Source organism: Drosophila kikkawai, chromosome 2L (genome assembly GCF_030179895.1).
Source record: "Drosophila kikkawai strain 14028-0561.14 chromosome 2L, DkikHiC1v2, whole genome shotgun sequence".
NCBI lineage: Eukaryota > Metazoa > Arthropoda > Insecta > Diptera > Drosophilidae > Drosophila > Drosophila kikkawai.
This window is the reverse complement of record NC_091728.1, coordinates 7866459-7886384: the sequence shown is the minus strand read 5'-3', so window position 1 is coordinate 7886384 and position 19926 is coordinate 7866459. Positions and strand designations below refer to the sequence as shown.

Below are 19926 nucleotides of genomic sequence, written 5' to 3'. Positions count from 1 at the left end.
CCAGGTATGAGTTCATAAAAGAAAATCCTCCCAAACATGTGTTCACCTGTTGTGGCTTTAAGCCAGGTCAGTGATGCTGCGGGATCTATGATATGAATTTTTCTTAAGATATACAGAAATTTGATTTTTTTTAATTAAATTTTAGAGCTGTTAGCTTTAATAGAGAATTTAAAATTCAATTGAATAAATTCTTGAACAATCAGTTAAAAAAATTAAGCTTTAAAATGGCTTCTAAAATAAACAAAATTAATAAGAAACCATTTTCTCTACTTGAAACAGTTGTAAACCAACTTAGTGACTTCTTTTTAAAATATTTCAACTTTATTTAAATTCAATATTTAGCTTGAAAGCAGCTAGACTATTATTATAGTGTCACCTTTTGCCAACCATAAGCTTTAAAGCTGTTAAGCCGCACACATATGTACCCATTTACTCGCTTTTTTAATGCCATTTTTATGGCGACCATTTCGTTTGCAGCTTTCGTCAGTCACTCAGTCAGTTAGTCATTCGGTCCGTTAGTCAATCAGTCAGCAGCCTCAGATGGGGCAACATTTTTACGGCCCTGAATGAAGTACCGTGCGGACTATAATAATAGTTCCTGCCTGCATTGGCAACTCATTAAGTTGGTGCCTTTAAGGCCCGCGTTTTTGCAGTTGCAGGACCTCTTGACCCGGCTCTTCACATTCCCCACAATTGTTATTTATGTTAATTTTACCACTCTACGCCAGCCCCGTAGTATACGTATTTATTTTATGTTTATTTCCGCAAGCGTTCACTGAAAACATTCCACTCATTTCGCATTTTCCGCTGATGTATTTGCAGAGCGGAAACTCTTCGTCGGCATGCTGAACAAAAAGTACACCGAGGCCGATGTGCGTCAGCTCTTCACCGGCCACGGAACCATCGAGGAGTGCACCGTGCTCAGGGATCAGGCAGGCCAGAGTAAAGGCTGTGCCTTCGTCACATTCGCTACCAAACAAAATGCCATTGGGGCGATTAAGGTGAGTTTTTTGTTTGGTTATATATTTATGTAGTAAAAATATTTAGTAGAGGAACTATGCAAAATCTTGTATAAATATCGATATAATCGATTACAAGTGCTCTAACTACCAAATACCTTTTCTTGAGAGCATAAAACCCAAAACATGCTTATCAAGGGTTCATTGTTACCGGCAAAACTTCTACCCATGACACAAAAATCCATATGCTTCAGTAAAAATTCCAAGAAAGATCAACAGAAGGCAAAAGTAAAAAGAAAAAACTATCAGCTTAAATTCCGATTATCTGCTTTAAGCGCATCATTGTCTTTGCTCCTGTAGCGAGCGTGTGGGAAAAACTGTCGCCATGATTAATTGCTGTGGCGGCAAGAGTCGCGCATATAAAACACGTCTCCTATGCACACACACACAGCTGCCAAAGCAGAGTCACCCACACAGGCACAGCTTCATTCCACAATGGCAGCGACAGCAACAACAACAACAACAACAAAAACCGCATGCAACTGCAAACAGGAAGCAGAAACGCAAGCAAGACGCCGCCTCTGGCAGCGGAAGAAGTCAACGGTAATCCTGGCAGCCAAGTAACCCCACAGGATCCTCCGTTTCCCATGCCATCTCTTTCACTTTTAAGCAAACACACAGCACACACACACACACACACACTAATGCAAGTTTTGTGCCGGAAACAGGCAAAATTACAAACTTCCGACAGCCAAACACACACACATGGCCACATGGAGCGTCCGAACATGCCGTCTCTGTTCTGTTCTGTGTATATTGCACATAATTTGTCGCCTTTTGCAAGATGAATGTTGTTGTGGGCGGACGGCCATTGCAAAGCCATGCATGCACACTGACACATAGGAAAATACACAGATACTGGAAGGCTCTACGGGATGAACGGGATGCGATGTAATCTAAGGATGCTGCCTTATAGTCCAGGAAATGTGCCTCTTGTAGGTTGCAATTCGAAATGTATTTATTTTGAGCCTTGGAAATAAATTAAAGCAATTTAGGGGTACGAGACCTTCTTAAATTTCATAAATTTAACATTTAAATTTCTTTCAAAGGATTTATTTTAGTTTAGACAATATTTTTCAAGGATCATTACTCACAAGTTATCACTGTACCGGCATCCGAGTGTGAGGGCGAGCGATTTTAATGCATTTGAAGTCAAATTACGGGATTCTAGGCACGCACACGCTGGGAATGGGCCTGGGCTTGGGTTAAGGGGCCCTAAGATCCCAAGGATCCAGGCTCTCGAGATGTGTTAAAGCCAAGAAGGAGCCAATGATTTGGATCGAGGCGACTGAAGCGAGAGATGCAAAGTCATTGCAGTCTATTGACGCCTGAAAGTATGCAGCGCCATCAAATGCAATCCAGGACGAAAAAAAGCCAACCCTAACCCAAGCCAAGAGAGAAGCTCGTGCTGAAGCTGCTGGCAGAGTGCATTTAATATTAATGTGCCATGTTTATGGCCCAGCAATTTGTTCTCTGCTGCTGCTGCTACTCCTCCATTAAGTCTCTTTTTCTTTGCGAAAACCCCGAATGAAAGCCAAGAAAAAAGTATGAGTAAGCGGGACGAAGGGCGGAAAATGGGTGGCCAAATGATGATAGCATTTTTCAACGCATGCAGATTTTATTTTTCGCATTCGTCTCGCTAATTTGTCAAGTGGTTTGCACTGAGTCCAGGCCAACTTTGGAATGCGGTTGGGTTTCTAGTGCTCACTCTTGGCCAACGGGTCATTTAACCCTTCTTGTTTTTTGTGAGCTGAGTTGTAGAGACTGAGCTGTGAAAAATGACCGAGGATTAGTAAAGATCTTGAAGGGTGTTCTAAGTAAAAGCTTAAATAAATCCAGCCTGATTTTAACTGGATAGAAGGAGCTTTAAAAAAATAATTGAAACATTTTTTAATTAAAAAAATTTAAAAAAAACATTTTCTTGGCTTCTTTTAGGTGCTAATAAAAAAGATTTTAAATGCAAATAAATATATTTTGCTTTTTAAATGTATTTATGTTATTTGTACTTATATCAATATTAATCCTAACTAAATCAAATCTAAATATAAACTTAATTCAGGTCTCTTTACTTTCCTCAACTTTAATTCCCCTGCCCACCTGCGCTTTTCTCCTTGAACGATGCCTCAGCAAACTTCTAAGCAGAAACTCGCTCGACAGAGGTATTTAGGGGTCGAAAACAGTTTTGATAAGTTTTATGGCAGCCGCTCGACGGCTTACAGCATCAGAATAATGACGCGCACTTAAGCCGCATCCGCATCCGCATGTCCACCCATTTGACAGGCCCCACCCTCCTCCCGAATAGTTTAACCCACACAGCCATTTGTCCGCTTAAGCGACTTAATTTACACCTTTCTGCTAAGCCCGAAAACAAACAAAATGGCGCAGGAATGGCATTTGGGGATGAGATGGGGCGAGAATCGAGGCGAGCCTGGCAACTCTGGCGGCGGCGTCACAAAAACCAGGCCAAACATTTAGCGAAGGCATTTAGGCTGCGGTCTGATGAGGGGAATGTTTCGCGGCGTTCGGGTGGGGGAGGGGTTGGCAAGCCACTTTACTTATTTTCCGGTTTATGTAGACTTTATCATTGAAACTCAGCCGGGACTATGGCTATGACTATGGCGACCCGGGCTCTGAAACTTCCGCTCAATTGTGGCGGCGCTGGCAACTCTGGCCTGCATCCTGCCACGCCCGCAAGCCCCTCGTTGCTCGTGCCGCCTGTATCGTGGCAGCCACCAGAAGTGCTCTTTAATTACATTGACTATAATTCTTGCGGCTCTGGCGCGACTTTTATGGCCGGCGCATTGTTTTGCCTCCTCTCCGGCCATCGCAGCGACACTGCTGCTCTTGGCTACAAAGTAATTAGGGAAATTTCCGAGTTTTAAAACAGGTCGCCATGGTTACACAGCCCAAAGACAGTTTTTCCGAGCCAGGGTAGAATGCAGATGCGACGTGCTTTTGGCAAGCAAGGGTCTAGAAAAATATTTAAGTCGTTGGAAAGGTGTTTTATTAATAAAAATATTATGATATTCTTATTTATTAATGCAGGCACAATTCTTCTGAAAAAGAACAACACTGCGTATGAGTAATATTGCTGTTTAAGGAAATATGTATAGGCTTATAAATATTAAATAAAATATATATAAAGTCTTGAGATTGAGGATTTAACATATTTTTAATTTTAAATAATACATTAATGCAACCAAACAAAATTCTTTTTGAGAAATGATAACACTGCGTATGAGTAATGTTGTTAAAAATATTACTTAAATACTAAAGGAAATATTTCTAGGTCCTGTTTATAGTATTTTTATATAATTAAATATTACTTACTCTTTACCTTTTCAGGCCCTCCACCAAAGTCAGACCATGGAGGGCTGTTCGGCCCCGTTGGTCGTCAAGTTCGCAGACACGCAGAAGGAGAAGGACCAAAAGAAAATGCAGCAGCTTCATGCTTTCTGCGGCATCAATGCACTGACAGGACCCACGGCTAGCGGAGCTTCTGCTGCGGCTGCCACGCCCACTGCCAATGCAGCCACGGCCCTGATAGCCACCACACCCTCAGCGGCCCGGCCGAATCCATCGATGGCCGCCGCTTTGGCAGCAGTACCCCCAGTGCAGCAGGCGGGAGCACCGGCCCAATCGGCTCTCGTTCAGGTGCCCTCGTCCGCCGCCCTCAATGCGTCCTTGGCGCCAGCCCTGCTGGCTAGCAATCCGCATCAGGGTGCAGCAGCAGCAGCGGCGGCAGCTGCCGCTTACTTGGGAACAGACCCAGCGACGGCGGCTCACCTGCAGCTGTACCAGCAGCTCCACGGATACGGACTGAGTCCGGCACACTATATGCCAGGTGAGTGGATGGCGTAAAATTAGAGTTAAAGTTAGGCTAATCCGATAGGTCAGATCCCCCTTGATAATTACCCCAAAGTCCTAATGAAAAAAAAAACCCCTTAGCTGAGATTATACAATATATGGATGAGATAGTCTTAAAAACTAAAAGTTTACAATATTTAATTTATAACTAAAACTCTCTCAACCATACAATTGATTCTATAATCTTCGATTTTAGTCACAGACACTAAACAAATCCACAACGTTGCATCTTCCACTCTATATATATCTTATAATCTATTATCCGTAACTTTCATACTACCTGTCTTTGTTTCCACACATTTGCTCGTTGTTTTCTCCGTGTGTGTTACTCTTTGTTTATCCTTATTTCTTTTCAATCACGCACTTTAAATGTGTTTTTATTGCAAAAAAAAATTATGTTTGAAATTAGTTTAATTTATACGTATACTTAACTTTCTGGATGTTCTCCCATTCATCGCTAAACGGGTCGAAAGAGTTAGTCTACATGTGTGTGTTCTTTAGCATCGATTGAACATAGCAAAACCTATGTTTAAGAGAATGTTGACTGAGCTGTTATTTTGTGTGTGTGGTTTGCCAAAATGAAATAAAGTAATTTTTAAAAGCATATATAATCCGATTTCTGGTTGCTTTCATAAACTCCTTTTGTGTCACAAATGCTGAAATTTGCTTGACATTTAAATAAGTCAACAAGAATTAATGTAAAGGTAGCCAAAAAAGAATCCCTCTTCCCTGCTAACTTCAATTATAACCGACAGATTTGAGTTAGACGAAATGGGGAAAAAATAACAAAAGTGCGGCAAGCAGAGCAAAGGAGAATCCTTCTTCCAGCAGCAACAACTGACAAATAATTAATTTCAATTTAAGCAACAAAATCTGCATAAATGCAGGCGCTAGGGGGTGAGCGAGAGAAGTCCGGAAAAGTTACGGAAAAGATGGGAGAAACCAGGCCCGGCAACTGGAGAGCCTGATGAATAAAACAAAAACATTGTAATAGGATTAAAAGGTGGACAACGACAATGACGGGATGACACGACGATGATGCTGCCACGAGGATGATGACGATGATGATGATGATGGCCCAGACGGTCTCTCAGATTTCTGGCCAACAGTCGCACACGTACAGGGCGTCGATGTAAACGTGTTGCATATGCAGCGCCGCTTCATTAGAATGACCGACGACGTGGCACGCCCCCTCCTGACCAGTCTCGCCGTAAACGTGGACATTTTGCGCATAACAAATCAAGCACAAGGGCTAGAACAAACAAAGGGCAGTGGGAAAGGAAAGGGGTGGTGCAAAATGAAATAAAAGGGGAATCACAGACAACCGAATGTTGAGCGGCGCGTGATGTAATCGCACAAAGCGCAAAAAATCTGGTACTGTAACTTGAACTTAATGGGTAGATAAGATACACTAACCAGGCAAAAAGAATGAAATACAAATTAGACATTTCATCCTTTAATTTCATAGAAATAAATGAATATCATCATGATTTTCTAGCTTCAATTTTATAATAAAATATTATTCAGAAAAGAAAGCCACACCTTATCCCATAGTAGACACATTCAACCAAGTAGCAGGGCATGCGGAAGGGATTCGTACTGAGAAAAAGTGACAAAAGCAGAGGCAAGGCGATACGAAGGAGGAGATGGAGGCCACCAATCCGACCTGACCCCCAAACGGCACTAAATGTGAACGGACAGTGAGGGCAGCTCCTGGGCAGTTAGGGGAACTTAGAGCGACGACGTATGCCACTTGAATAACAAATGACGTTTTTAAATGCCAGATACAGGAGGGGCCCGCAAAGGACTCGACGACTCCGAACTCTGATGGCCAGCAAATGTATGGAACGTGTCCTGTACGCTCCTTCGTTTCGTTTATATGTTTTTTGTGTATAAGTGCTGAATGAGACCGTTAAGTGGATGCGGCGGACCTGTAAACGTTGGCTGATTTGACCAATTTCGGGATCGAGTGTTGACAGAAAAACCATATTTAATTATAGCTGAGAAACAGATTTCTCGGGACAAAGCTATTAACGATAAAAGGAAAATTTTGATAGTTTTCAAAAGAGGAGTTATGGGGAATAATTAAGAACTTTGAACCATTAAAAATGTTTCAAAATACATTTTTTAAATCGATCAATTTACTTTTGACACATTTTATACACATTTTATAGTGGCTTAAAAATCCCTCTCAAGAAGTATAAAATATTTAAAGCTCTAAGCCAAATTTTTACCCACTTATAAAAGACAGTGGATGTAAGTCCGCAAAGGAATAACCACCAGGCAGGAACGTCTTTGTCTAGCATTTTCTCTTCTGTGCTTCTTTTGCCCATTTGCCGACTTGAAATTTTTATAAGTCCTGCCAAAGGCCCCAAGGGCAAAAGGCGCCATCAAAGGTGGCTGAAACGAAGGGCTCCACACACACACACACAAAAACACACACAGAGATATAGTATGCTTTTGCCCCAATAGCCGGGGGCCTGGCAGGTAAACAAATGCAATTCCAATGTGGCAACAGCCCAGCACCTGAAGTTGTCCGCAGGTGAGAACACTTAAAGTTTTATTATGCCCACAAAAAAAAAGGGTGGGCAAGGGAAGAAATGGAGTATGAAGATGGCAAAGGATATCAAAACTACACTCACACACACACACATATAGAATGAAGCTCATTCAAAGAGAGGAAGCAATTTGAGAAATATTCCTTAAATATGCTAGACAATGCCCGGCTCCTTATGTGAATGTCCCTCTTCATCTCTCTTTTCCGCTCTCTCAACCTCTTACCTCCCACCCACACACACACACACACACATGCACACACCTGCCTGCTCTTTCTCTTCCCTCTTCTGCCTCTCTGTGTGTGTGCGTGTTCACAGGATTCTTGTTTTGTGTAGAAAAAAGCTTTCAATATATTGCCAGCGCCACCAAGTATGCAACATAAGAGCAGCCAACGAAAAACATAACGGAAACTGGAAACCGAAGAGAACGCTTTGCTGTTTCCGGTTTCCTTCCGCCAGCATTCTTCTTAGATTTATTCAATTATTTAATGCCATTGATTTACATAATTTTATATATATATTTACTTTATGTCTAACTGCATTCGATTGAATTGAATTTTATGTCTCTGCGTTTATGTTTTTATGATTTTTATTTATTTATGATTTTTTGGTTTCCTTAATACCCTGCATCCCTTGTTGCGTTAAACTACCTTATTATTTATTATATTGAATGCATTTTATGTTTTTATTGTTGATTTTGTATGATTTTAATATAATAAGTTCCTTTATTTTTCTGTTTACTATGCAATTGTATCTTTTTAAATTTTTGGTTTACTCTTTTTAAACATTTTTCTTCGATTTTTTAAGATTTTAATTTAAATTTAATAAATTTTTTAAATTATTTCATTTTCAAGTATTTTAAAACAGACCTTTTTATTTTCAATGCTCAGTCAGTCTTTTTATTTTATTTTTCATAGTTTAATTACTTGTATTTTTATTTCATGTTATGTTACCCATTTTCATTTTGTTTTCGTTTTTCCCCCCTCTTTTGTTTATTTTTCCTCCTCTTTTATTATGTTTTGATTTGTATGTTTACATATTTACATAAAATTGATCGAATCGAAACCCAAACCGAAACAAAAAAACGAAAAAATGTTAAATTGAAATTACTTTTCTTATAATTTTTGTAAATGTAAATAATCCAATTGGGTGTGTGTTTTCTTCTATGTTTTTTATATATAAATATTCGTTGAACATTATTTGGTATGTCTATGATTGACTCTGTGGTCATGTACAATCAATCAACCAACTCAACCAACTCAAAACCTTAAACCATAAAACCAACCAACTCAAAACTGTACAAAACAAAACCAAAACAAAAAAAAATAACTATGGAACTCAGGACTAAATTTCCACCACCCATCGGATAACAGTGCCCACCACAGCCAGCACCCACAGTCACAGTCACACCCATCAGGTGGCGCCGCCGGGAGTGCAGCATCCGCAGCAGCCGCATCTTTATCGGCTGCCGTCGCAGCAGCAGCAGCAGCACCTCTCCCACTTGGCGGCGGCGGCGGCGGCCCATCACCATCCGCACCACCCACAGGCAGCAGCGGCGGCGGCGGCAGCAGCAGCAGCGGCAGCGGCATCGGGATCCCTACCGCCGGGCATGCTCCTGGCACTGGACTGCTCGCCGCTCCATCCCTGTCTATGCAGAATCTGGTAGCCCTGCTAGCCACACCCACTGCCCACGCCCACGCCCAAGCCCACGCCCACCATCCGATGACCATCGCCCATCACAGCCAGAGCAGCAGCGGGAACAGCAGCCTGCACCACCAGCGTTTGGCCTATGCCGCCGCCCAACAACAGCAACAGCAGCCACCTCCCTCGGCGACGGCCTTCAACATGTCGCAACTGATGGCCACGCCCACCCAGCAGGTGGGCGGCGGCCAAACGCTGACCCTGAACGCGCTGTGTAAGTAGATCACGAAGTCATAAATACTCCAAAAAAGAAAGCAGGAATGTCTCATCTTGAGAGCACTTGCCCCATTTAGGTAATCTTTCTACAAATTGCAAAATTTAAATAAAACATCACTTTAAACTTGATATTACTTGAAATGTGTATACATATTTTAATATAATTTTGTAGAACATTCTTAAATCATTTTACCAAATTGGAAAAGTTCCAGGGTTGGGTTTTCCTGCCTATTTTCAAAAATATTTAATTTAATAAACAGATATAATCAATAGTGATTTTTCAATTGAAAAGATATTCATATTTGGAAAAGCTCTAAATAATAATATTCCCTTGACTACCTCATTAATTACCTATATTTTCTGTTCACTGAGTGTATCAATATGTATGTTTCGGGTACGGGTGGTTGTGTTTGTGTATTATGTAAATGTTTGTATGTGTTCTTTTGTTTTGTAATGTAATCAAACAGAGTTTTACCTCTGGCACTTAATCACACTAACTATAAACAATAAAAGGTCCAATAATATAGCCTCCACGCAGCCTGCATGCGCCTATGACAGCGCCCCGCCATGCCCTATCCCTAAATAACTAAAACTAAGCAATCCTATTATATATTTTCTATAACCAATAACCAGAAAAAGTCCTAAATAAACAGAAATTTACGTTTATATTTCGATTACAAACTACTTTTAAATATTTTTGCATAATAAGCTCACGAAAAGAAATATTCAAAGTCATATAAAGAAAATATTTTGAAAATTCTAAAGCTCAATAGTCAATTAAATTCATCTGAATATTCACATCATTGTTGGAGAATTTCCGTCGGCAATCCTAACTTTACTTACTGTCTAAACGTTTCTAATTCAAAATATTTCTTGCTCTTTTATGTTTGCATTTTTACAATTTGCCCATCTTTGTTAATAAAAATAAAATGAATTTTCCTAAAAACCAGCGCAAAAAAGAATTTATAATAAAAAGGGAAACTCTGAAAGGCAGTTTACGCGGAAAGGAATCAAATCTATGACAAAGGGAAATAAACGGCATTCCAAACAACACGTTTTTGATTGCATTTGAAAAAAAAATTGAATTTTTAATAAAAGAAAATAGAAGCAAAACAATATATTGCCACAACATTCCGCAGAGTCAAGCTCAGATTGGATGGCGTAGACCAGGGCTTAATATTTTACATGAAAGGAAATCTCGTATATTAAATGTCTAGATAAAGGATAAAGAGAAATCAGAAATTTAAAGAATGACAATGAAATTAAAAATGAGCCAAGGAAATTTTTAACAAGAACTTTTGATTGTATATTAACTGATAGAAATAAAATATATATATCTAAAGATTACATTTTTATTACGGCAAACATTTTATGAACAACTTTATTTCCCACATACCAATAAATATAATTCAAATAAAATACAAAAAGTTTGGGCAATAAATTTCCAAAAATTTACGATCCCAATTAGCTTTTCAATTAGTAACTTTTATGGATTCTACAAAACATTAAATTAATTTCCCTCTAAAACTTACATTCCCGCCAAATTGTTGGCATACAAAAATGCAGCCAACAAATTTGCAAACGCAATAAAAAAATGCTTATATTAAGCAATAAAAGCACAAAGGAAAAACTAAAGAAAGTAATAAATTTATAGTAGATTATGAAAAAAGCACAGCAGCAGGAGAGCAACGAAAATGTTTGCCGGCTCAATTAAAAAACAGGCGCCATGCGGAGAGGCCAAACAACAAAGGCTAACACATTTTTTTTTCCCCAGTACACAGAACCCGAATAAAAGACAGTACAAAATTTAATAATGAAAGAACGAGGGCCACGAAAAAAAAAGAAAAGATAAAAGAAGGCATAAAACGGTTGAGCACAAAGTGCGAAAAGGACGGCTAAAAATCATAATAAATAAAGGGCCGAAATCTCATATGCGTTAACTCAACTTGGGTTCGTTTATTGTTCAGATATGGTTCTTGTTTATGGTTGATTCTATTTTTCTCTGTATACTGCCGTATTGTATGTCCCACTGTGTGTGTGTTTTGTCCTGTTTCTGAGTGTAAGTGTGTATGTGTGTTTGGGTAATTTGTTCCTTTGGAAAACTACGAATACAAATTTAGCATTATTTTGGGGACTGTTTTTCAATTGATTAAATTTAATATTTTTGTGTGAATATTTCTGATGCGCTTGTCTGTACATTTTAGGGCCCCCGAGTGCCGCCGATCCCTATACCCCCTCCCTGAGTGGACTGACAAATGGAGCCGCCGCCTATGGAGCCGCCCAGCCCCTGACTGCCAGCGCTCTTCAAGCGGCAGCAGCGGGCGTGGCGGGCAAACAAATCGAGGGTGAGTTTTAAAGTGAACATTATTTTATGAAATATTTTCTATAATTTTATATTTTTCCTTACCAGGTCCAGATGGCAGCAACCTCTTCATTTATCACCTACCTCAGGAGTTCATTGACACGGATCTCGCGTCGACATTTCTGCCCTTCGGCAATGTCTTGTCGGCCAAGGTGTTCATCGATAAGCAGACCAACCTGTCCAAGTGCTTCGGCTTCGTCTCCTACGACAATCCGCACTCGGCCAATGCGGCCATCCAGGCGATGCATGGCTTTCAGATCGGCACCAAGCGCCTGAAGGTCCAACTGAAACGTTCCAAGGATGCGGCCAAGCCGTACTAGCTACTACCTAGCTGCTAAGGTGGCCTAAAGGGGCGTGGCCAAGGGCCAGCATACAGTCACAACCAATTCACAACAGACAATGGATAAAACTAGCTTAAGCAATTGTGCCTTTTATTAGCAGCAACGTTCTGAAACCAAAGGACCAATTACAAAAATGTATCTGATAAGTGAATAGAAACCTAAAGCAAATAGAAAAAAAAGGCTTACAAATAAAGTTCTCGAGTGCACAAAAATGAACCGCAAAAACAACCCTTAACCAAAGAAGTAGCTTAAAAGTTGCATCCTTGTTGTAATCACATTTGCTGAAACACAACCATCAACCATTTTTCATCAAGCCCTAATCTAAACTAATCAACGTGGTCGGCAAACAAGTCCTAAAAGTAAAAACTAAAAACCAAAATAAAATCCAGAAATTTGAAGCTGCCTTGTGTGTGGCGCCAAAGTATTTATCAAAGCCAAATAGTTAAGCAAACAAATAAAAAACAAGGGGAAACAAAAAAAAGGAACACAGCAAATTCAGAGGAAAATATAAACTTATATTTTGCACACACGAAACAATTTAGTAAATTAATATTTAGTTAAGAGTTAAGGTAATAAATTTAAATACAAACAAACAAAAAACATTCGAAATTCCGTTCGTAGTGAGAAACATTCAAAGGGTTAGCTACAAAGTAAAGCAAACTAAAACAGACAGGTAGAAACACCTGCAAGAACACCTAAGATGCGAAATATCGTAAACATGAACTAGTAGTTTTAGCTAAATCAATATAAATCTGTCACAGAAAATGTTAACTTTTGGAATGGCTTCTTCATCCTTACATCAATCTATTTTAAATAGTCAATAGTAGTTTTAAACTATATTCTATTCTAACTTAACTTGATTTCAAAGCAAACCCACATTTTACCAACTTTGTACTTAATTTGCACTTGATGTCTTGGAATGGAACAAAAGTCAAACAAATTAAAATGTAAACTATTTAGTCGGTATTTTAAAATAACATTTGAGCGGTGTGTATGAAATTGAAGAAAATCAATCGGTTTCACATATTTACAAATAAAATATGAAATATTTTAAAAATATATGAGTCATTATTATTATTTAGTTGTGGTTAAAATTTAAGATTTTCTAGCTTTACAAAAAGTATTTTTAAAATAGACATTTTTTTAACCATTAAAATCCCTCGAAGAAAAAGGGGTTTATATACCTGCCTGTAAAGACGACATCCATTTGAGACTGTTAAATCGCCTTAAAGAAAGTCACTCTCATCCTGCTGGCATTCGTTTCCTCCGCAGGAACCCCAGAATTCGCTCGTTGAGAGGGATCTTATCACATTTATGCTATTGTACATGCATTCTTTATGCGCCAACTGACAACTCAACTGGCGCTGATAGCTGCAGACCAGGAGGAGGCAAAAACGACGAGGTGGGCCATCCAACAAGGACTGCCATAAATCAAAAGCATCCTGCACTGGCTGCCACTCCCCCTCCTTCTCCAAAGAATCCGCTCCTGGGTTGCAATTCAAATGTTGGCGTTAACGCATGAAATATGCATATGCACGGCGTCGCCGAATGTGCAGCTGTTGTCTGGATCTTGCTTTTTTCCAGGTGCCACCATCGGCCAGTGTTGGCATCAATGGACAGTCTAATGCTAAAATGTCAAACTTTAAAATATATATAAATAAAAAAGCAAAGAAATGGTTAAAGTTCTTTGAACACCAAGGTTTATTGATGAACTTTCTTGGTAGAACTAAAATAAACTATATATTTTACTTTATTATATTTCAATCAATTTAATTTCCAATATTATATCCCCTAAAAAATCCAAAGGTTTGGCTACAAAATAAGCCAAATAGGCAACACTTTCGTTACATCAGCCTTGGTCCGAGCAAGCAATCTTTAAACTTCAAGATACGTGTGCCTGTCGTTGGGGTCAGCTCACAACATTTTTCAGTCTGAAGCTGGTCGAGCTCCTGAAAATACTATATATGTTTTCTCTGTGCTTTGTATAGTGAAATTTTCTTTGGAGAAAAAAATCTAAAATCTATTGAAAATGTCGCAGAAAGATCAAGATGAGAAGCCGCCGGGCGGGCCACCTCCGTCGCCGCGTAGGCACAGGACACCGGCGACTCCGAGCGACGTGACTTCCGCTCCCCCTCCACCTATGGTGGCAAAACGAAGTTTTAAAGACGTGGAAGCACCGACCACCTCTAGCAGGGTCCGTCGCCCAGCCTCGCCTTCATTTATTGGTCCTGGAGTTCAATCACCAAGAAAAATGACTGGAAAGGTTGTGCCCGATTCGGGTCCATTGTCATCGAGAAGGGCAAGTATGCCAGATGCTGGGCCCTCTGACATCTCCAGCCAAGAGACAACGACAGCTCGAACTAAGGCTACACAACCAAAAATAACTTTTCGAGTTGATCCTAATTATCCTGCAATAATTGTGCCCGATTCCGGAGGATTATCATCCCGTGTCAAGGCCTTTGGCCATGTGGCCTCTTCACAACCAACAACTCGAGATACTGGACCCGATTCCGGAAGATCATCATCGCCAGCCAAGACCTCTGGTCCTAAGGCCTTTCAACAAGCAACTATCAGAGAGCCCGGACCCGATTCCGAAAGATCATCATCGCCTGTCAAGAGCTTTGGTCATGTTGCCCCTTCACAGGCAACTACTCGAGATACCGGACCATCGACATCAGGCCGGGTACCCAAATCTAGCCATCGGGTTTCATTTCCAACGTCCTCGGCTCATGAGACCACCACTGATAGAAGTCATTCTCCCCGGAAAACGATTCAGGATGGCGAACTATCTACATCAGCTGAAGGTATGAAAATGGAGGTTTCCACGACACCTCGGAAAACCAGGGCTACACAACCGAAACAAACTGTTCGAGTTGATTCTGCTGCTCCTTCTGATGTTCCTGTAATAACTGTGCCCGATTCCGGACGATCATCATCCCGTGTTAAGTCCTCTGGCCAAGTGGTCTCTTCACAACCAACAACTCGAGATACTGGACCCGATTCCGGAAGGTCATCATCGCCTGCCAGGGCCTCTGGTCCTGTGGCCAATTCACAAGAAACAATTCGAGGTACCGGACCAGATTCCGGAAGATCATCATCGCCTGTCAAGACCTCTGGTCCTGTGGCCTCTTCACAAGCATCTATTCGAGATAACGGACCATCAACGTCGGCCCGGGTACCCAAATCTAGCCTTCGGTTTCCAACGTCCTCGGCCTTGGAGGCCGCCGCTGGTAGAAGTCCCTCTCCACGGGTAACTATTCAGGAGGCAGGACAATCGACAGCCGCTGGAGGTATGAATATGGGGGCTGTCAAGACCGACATCGACAGGGGCGGGCTCAAGCAACGCCTCTTTAAGAAAAAGACAACGGAGACGACCACCCAACCGACACAGGTAGATCGACAGCCACAACGAGTATCAATTATTCCTGGCCAGAACAGGGCCAAGACTACCCGCATCCTTTACACCAATGATGAGGAAGTGCGCGATGCCCTTATTGAGTTCACCGTGTTTATTATATTCCTGATCCTAACATCGCTGGGTAAGTGAAAAAATTTGTAACGAGACTTACGACCTTTACGATGTTGAAGACCATATATCCCCTTAATTTCCCAATATTATTATATATCGAATGTTTAGTCTAATTTCATTTACTTAAAACTTTATTAAGTAACCCTTTTCAACATATTTTCTATACTAGTCACCCTGTCGGTGCGCCACTCGTACATGTTCTACTTCAACGACACAATGAAGAAGCTCTTCACCACCCGTGATCTGGTAATTGCTCCCTCGGTCACCATTAACTTTGAAAAGCAAATCACAGTGCCGGATTGGTGGGACTATTTGATCTACAACTTTTTGATAACACTCCACGGCGACTTGACATTAGCGGATAAGGAAAATACGACGGCGACAACAGAACCACCTGAGGAAGAAGAAGAAGAAGTATCTTTTGATATAAGCCAACCAGGGATGGGGGAGGACAAAAAAAATATGAAGCCAGCAGGAGAAAACTCCTGGGATCCCGGCGTGGACGGGAAGGCGGCCGCTAGTGATGTCCCGAAGCCGGATCAGCATGCGCGTTCGCCAATGGATTTTAAATGGAAGCCGATAGCGGTACCGAGGCCAGGATCCCAACACAAAAGACCGAAGCATATACATAATATAAGTGACAACCATTTGGAGGTAATTAATGTCAACATTTTCAGGTTTATTTGTGACATAATCATCTCTCTAGGGGCGTATCTTTCTGTACGAGAACCTGTTGCTGGGTCCTCCGCGAATCCGGCAAATCCGCGTGCGAAAGGACAGCTGCTATGTAAACGACGCCTTCATCCGGTACTTTAACACCTGCTATGCCGCCTACTCTCCGAGAGCCGAGGAGAAGGGTGAATTCAAGGGAATACCGTACAGGACGATGTCGACCCTGAACGCTGTGCCGCTTTGGACAGTGCTGTCTTTCTACCGTTCCGGCGGGTACGTGGTTGATCTGACCTACGTTAAGAATGAAAACCTGGCTATCATCACCGATTTGAAGAACAATCACTGGCTTGATCGGGGCTCCCGACTCTGTCTGGTGGAGTTCAATTTGTTTAATGATAATACGAATATCTTTCAGAGCTTAAAGTGGGTTTTTGGCGAATCGATATGGGCCCTTTTTGATATTACCAATAATTCCAGATTAATTGCGGAGATTCCGCCAACGGGCGGTGTCATACCCCAGACCCATCTGCAGACGGTCAAGCAGCATTCCTTCTTCACGGACAAAGACTTGGTGATGTCGGTAGTCTATATATTCTGGTACGTCATGGTAGTATACTACACCATTTACGAGATAACTGAAATAAGCAAGTCTGGCTTCAAAAATTATATATTTTCCATTATAAATATACTCGATTGTATTATACTGCTGGTAAGGAGTCTTTAAATATTTCTTTTTTATTATAAATCTTTTCTCTTTTCTTTTTATCCAGCTATGTTACCTGGCCTTGGTTTACAACATTTGGCACACTTTTTGGATAAAAAGATTCCTCGAAAAGGCCATGACGGAGTTGACCTATCAAAGTTTGGACGTGCTCTGTTTCTTTAATATTATCTATGTGGACTTGATGGCTATTCTGGCGTTTTTAGTATGGATCAAAATATTCAAGTTCATCAGTTTCAACAAGACCCTTGTGCAGTTCACAACGACTCTCAAAAGGGTTTGTAAAATGATCGAAATTGGAAGACATATCATATGTTTAATCTGTGCATTTACAGTGCTCGAAAGACCTGGCTGGCTTTAGTCTTATGTTTGGAATTGTGTTTCTGGCCTATGCCCAGTTGGGTTTACTCTTATTTGGCACCAAACATCCCGATTTTCGCAATTTCATTACCTCAATTTTGACCATGATTAGGATGATTCTCGGCGACTTTCAGTACAATCTCATTGAGCAAGCCAATAGAGTTTTGGGTCCCATTTATTTCCTCACCTACATTCTGCTTGTGTTCTTCATTTTGTTGGTAAGATTTCAAGATCCTTTAGGAAACAAATACATAAACTTTCCTCATTTTATGAATGTTTTTCTTGCTCTAGAACATGTTCCTTGCTATTATAATGGAGACCTACAATACGGTGAAGAGTGAGATCACCCATGGAACCAGCCACTTGGGCACCTATATCTATAACAAAATAATGGGTATACTCTACATTATCATTCACTGCGGCCGGAAGCGCCGACGCACCGAGCCGGCCGCTGCAGAGGAAGCCGAGGAAGAGACCAAGACCGCCCAGGAAGAACCCGAGGAGATTCACAAGAACTTGACAGAAACAGAGTAATTCCTTTTAAGATCTCTTCCTTCTCGTAATCTTAACAAAGGTCTCTATTTTCAGGGCTCGCTACTTTCAGGAAATTCCGCCAGGAGAAAATAAGGAGTTGGTTCGGTATTAATTTCTAATTACAAAACGTTTTACATACTTTTTTAACATGTACACATTACCTACCCATTTTAGTTTAACTAATCGGGTGAGCCTGCTTGAGGAAATTCTGGAGAAATTAATCACCAACATGGATGACATTCTAAAGCGCGTTGAGAAGGAGAGAACCAATAGAAAGAAATAAGACTTCTTAAAACACTGTTTTTTTTTTTAATATTTAATATTATATAGTTTTATTTAAGAATAAGAAATGTGTAAAATCTGGAAAGAATAAACTTAGCACATTGTTCCACGCCAACAATCAAATAAGCGAAAATTAATTAACTCTGGCAAACCAGAAACTAAAGTAAACCAGCAAAACCGCCAGAACCGAGCGCTAATCTCTGCCAAATCTGTGTATGCTTGGCACCCTTAACCCTCTAACGCCCCGGTGCTTCTAACACCCGACGCTTCCTTTTTCCCCATTTGGCAACAAAGGCATAGCGAAATTAAAAACACAAGCGGAAGCAGCAACCGTGAACAAAGCGACGAGCCACGTATTAAACTATGTATTTAGTTATAACCGAGCAGCAAGGATAACTACACTGGAAAATTTTATTATATACTATCAAATAAAAGAAAACAAAGGGCTGAGGAATTTTGAAAAACATAATAAAATTTAAGCAAACAAAAGAAAAAGCCTTAAAAAATTAAACTCCAATTTAATTAATTTTTAAATTGAGACATGAAAGAAACTTTTCTTACATTTTATACAATTTTAACAATTTCATTGTTTGTGTTTGCTGTGTTTCTTGTGGGAGTAAAACCCATGTGGCATCATTAGAAGCAGGTCCTGCGGAATATATCACGTTGTCACCTCAAAGCATCTGGAACGCTGTGGTTGCGGCAAACACCCGAAACGAGAAGCTTAAATGAAGTCAAAGGACGTGGGGATAGTTCAAAGGAAAACAAAATTATATTTTCTGTAAATAACAGGGTTCTCTAGTTTTTAAGTCAAGGTACATTAAATTCATTGAATGATAATTAAAATCAAACCATCTCCGGGGTAGGAGCATATCCCAATTAATTATTTAATGTCGAAAAAGTTTGACCAAAGCTCGGCTTAAGTGGTTGATGAAAAGCAGCATCCAGTCTGAGGGATTTCGTTTTGTTTGCAGCTCAAATTTGTTAAACGAACGCAGGCCACAGACATATAGTACATGTGTATAAATCTGTATAGCCGCATTTGTATGGCACGCATTGTTTCGCTTTTGTAAATACGAATTGAAAAGTTGCAATCATCGCAACGGCCAAAACAAATACACACAAAGGGTTGTCTGGGATGAGATATAAAGCATGGAGTAGACAGGTGGGAGAGGGGGTAGAACTCTTGAAGCACCAGAAGAATTACGGATGGAGAGCTCAGGAGCGATAATTACCGATATGCTTTATATCCACAAACAGTTAACAACCTTTATTCGCCAGATGAATGAATGGTAATGGCAACTCTGGCTGCAATGCGCAAATATGTTGGCCACTTATGCATTCAATGGGCTTGCAGCCGAAACAGCAATGCAATTTAACCAGCAACAAGTTTAAGCTTAAATAAAATGCTATAAGCAAATTAAATGTCTTTAAATAACTGAAAATATAAGTAAAGATAAAGATTTCTTAATAATTAATACACATTATTATAAAATCCAATAATAAAGGCATAAAACGAAATTATTATTAAAACTATCAACAGAAAAACAATATCTCTTTATACGATTTCTTTTTATCTTACCTTTTGTTGAACTAAATAAAATTGTTATAATAAACAAAGACCCCTTTTAATTTTTTTCCAAAGGCACATGCTCTTGCTTCTTCATAATACAACCAATAATTTATCAATTAATACGCTTTTATAGCCAAGGTTTTGTTTGACAAAAGAATAACAGGCAATTAAGTTAACCATAAGTTGACCACAAT

The 19926-nt window shown here is 40.2% G+C and overlaps 2 protein-coding genes across 8 annotated transcripts in view; both read left to right on the top strand.

Moving 5' to 3' along the window:
• Nucleotides 1-13120, top strand: part of bru2 (bruno 2) — a 53306-nt gene extending 40186 nt beyond the window's left edge. For 5 of the 7 annotated variants that reach the window (XM_041776134.2, XM_041776135.2, XM_070283269.1 and 2 more), the window contains 5 exons: nt 823-1001; nt 4365-4863; nt 8784-9356; nt 11563-11703; nt 11769-13120. In XM_041776134.2, the coding sequence (XP_041632068.1) occupies nt 823-1001; nt 4365-4863; nt 8784-9356; nt 11563-11703; nt 11769-12040 (1664 nt within the window). In that variant the 3' untranslated portion in view covers nt 12041-13120. Of the gene's footprint in view, nt 1-822; nt 1002-4364; nt 4864-8783; nt 9357-11562; nt 11704-11768 lie in introns of those variants that run through there. The other 2 variants (XM_017168700.3, XM_041776139.2) reach the window with 2 other exon arrangements.
• Nucleotides 13121-13957: 837 nt separating this feature from the next.
• On the top strand, nt 13958-18278 carry Pkd2 (Polycystic kidney disease 2). Its single transcript, XM_017168407.3, has 9 exons — nt 13958-15600; nt 15760-16244; nt 16297-16685; nt 16740-16971; nt 17033-17260; nt 17319-17561; nt 17635-17873; nt 17932-17982; nt 18052-18278. Exons 1-9 carry the CDS (start codon nt 14091-14093, stop codon nt 18158-18160), a joined length of 3486 nt encoding a protein of 1161 aa, XP_017023896.2. The 5' UTR covers nt 13958-14090; the 3' UTR covers nt 18161-18278.
• Nucleotides 18279-19926: the final 1648 nt, after the last annotated feature.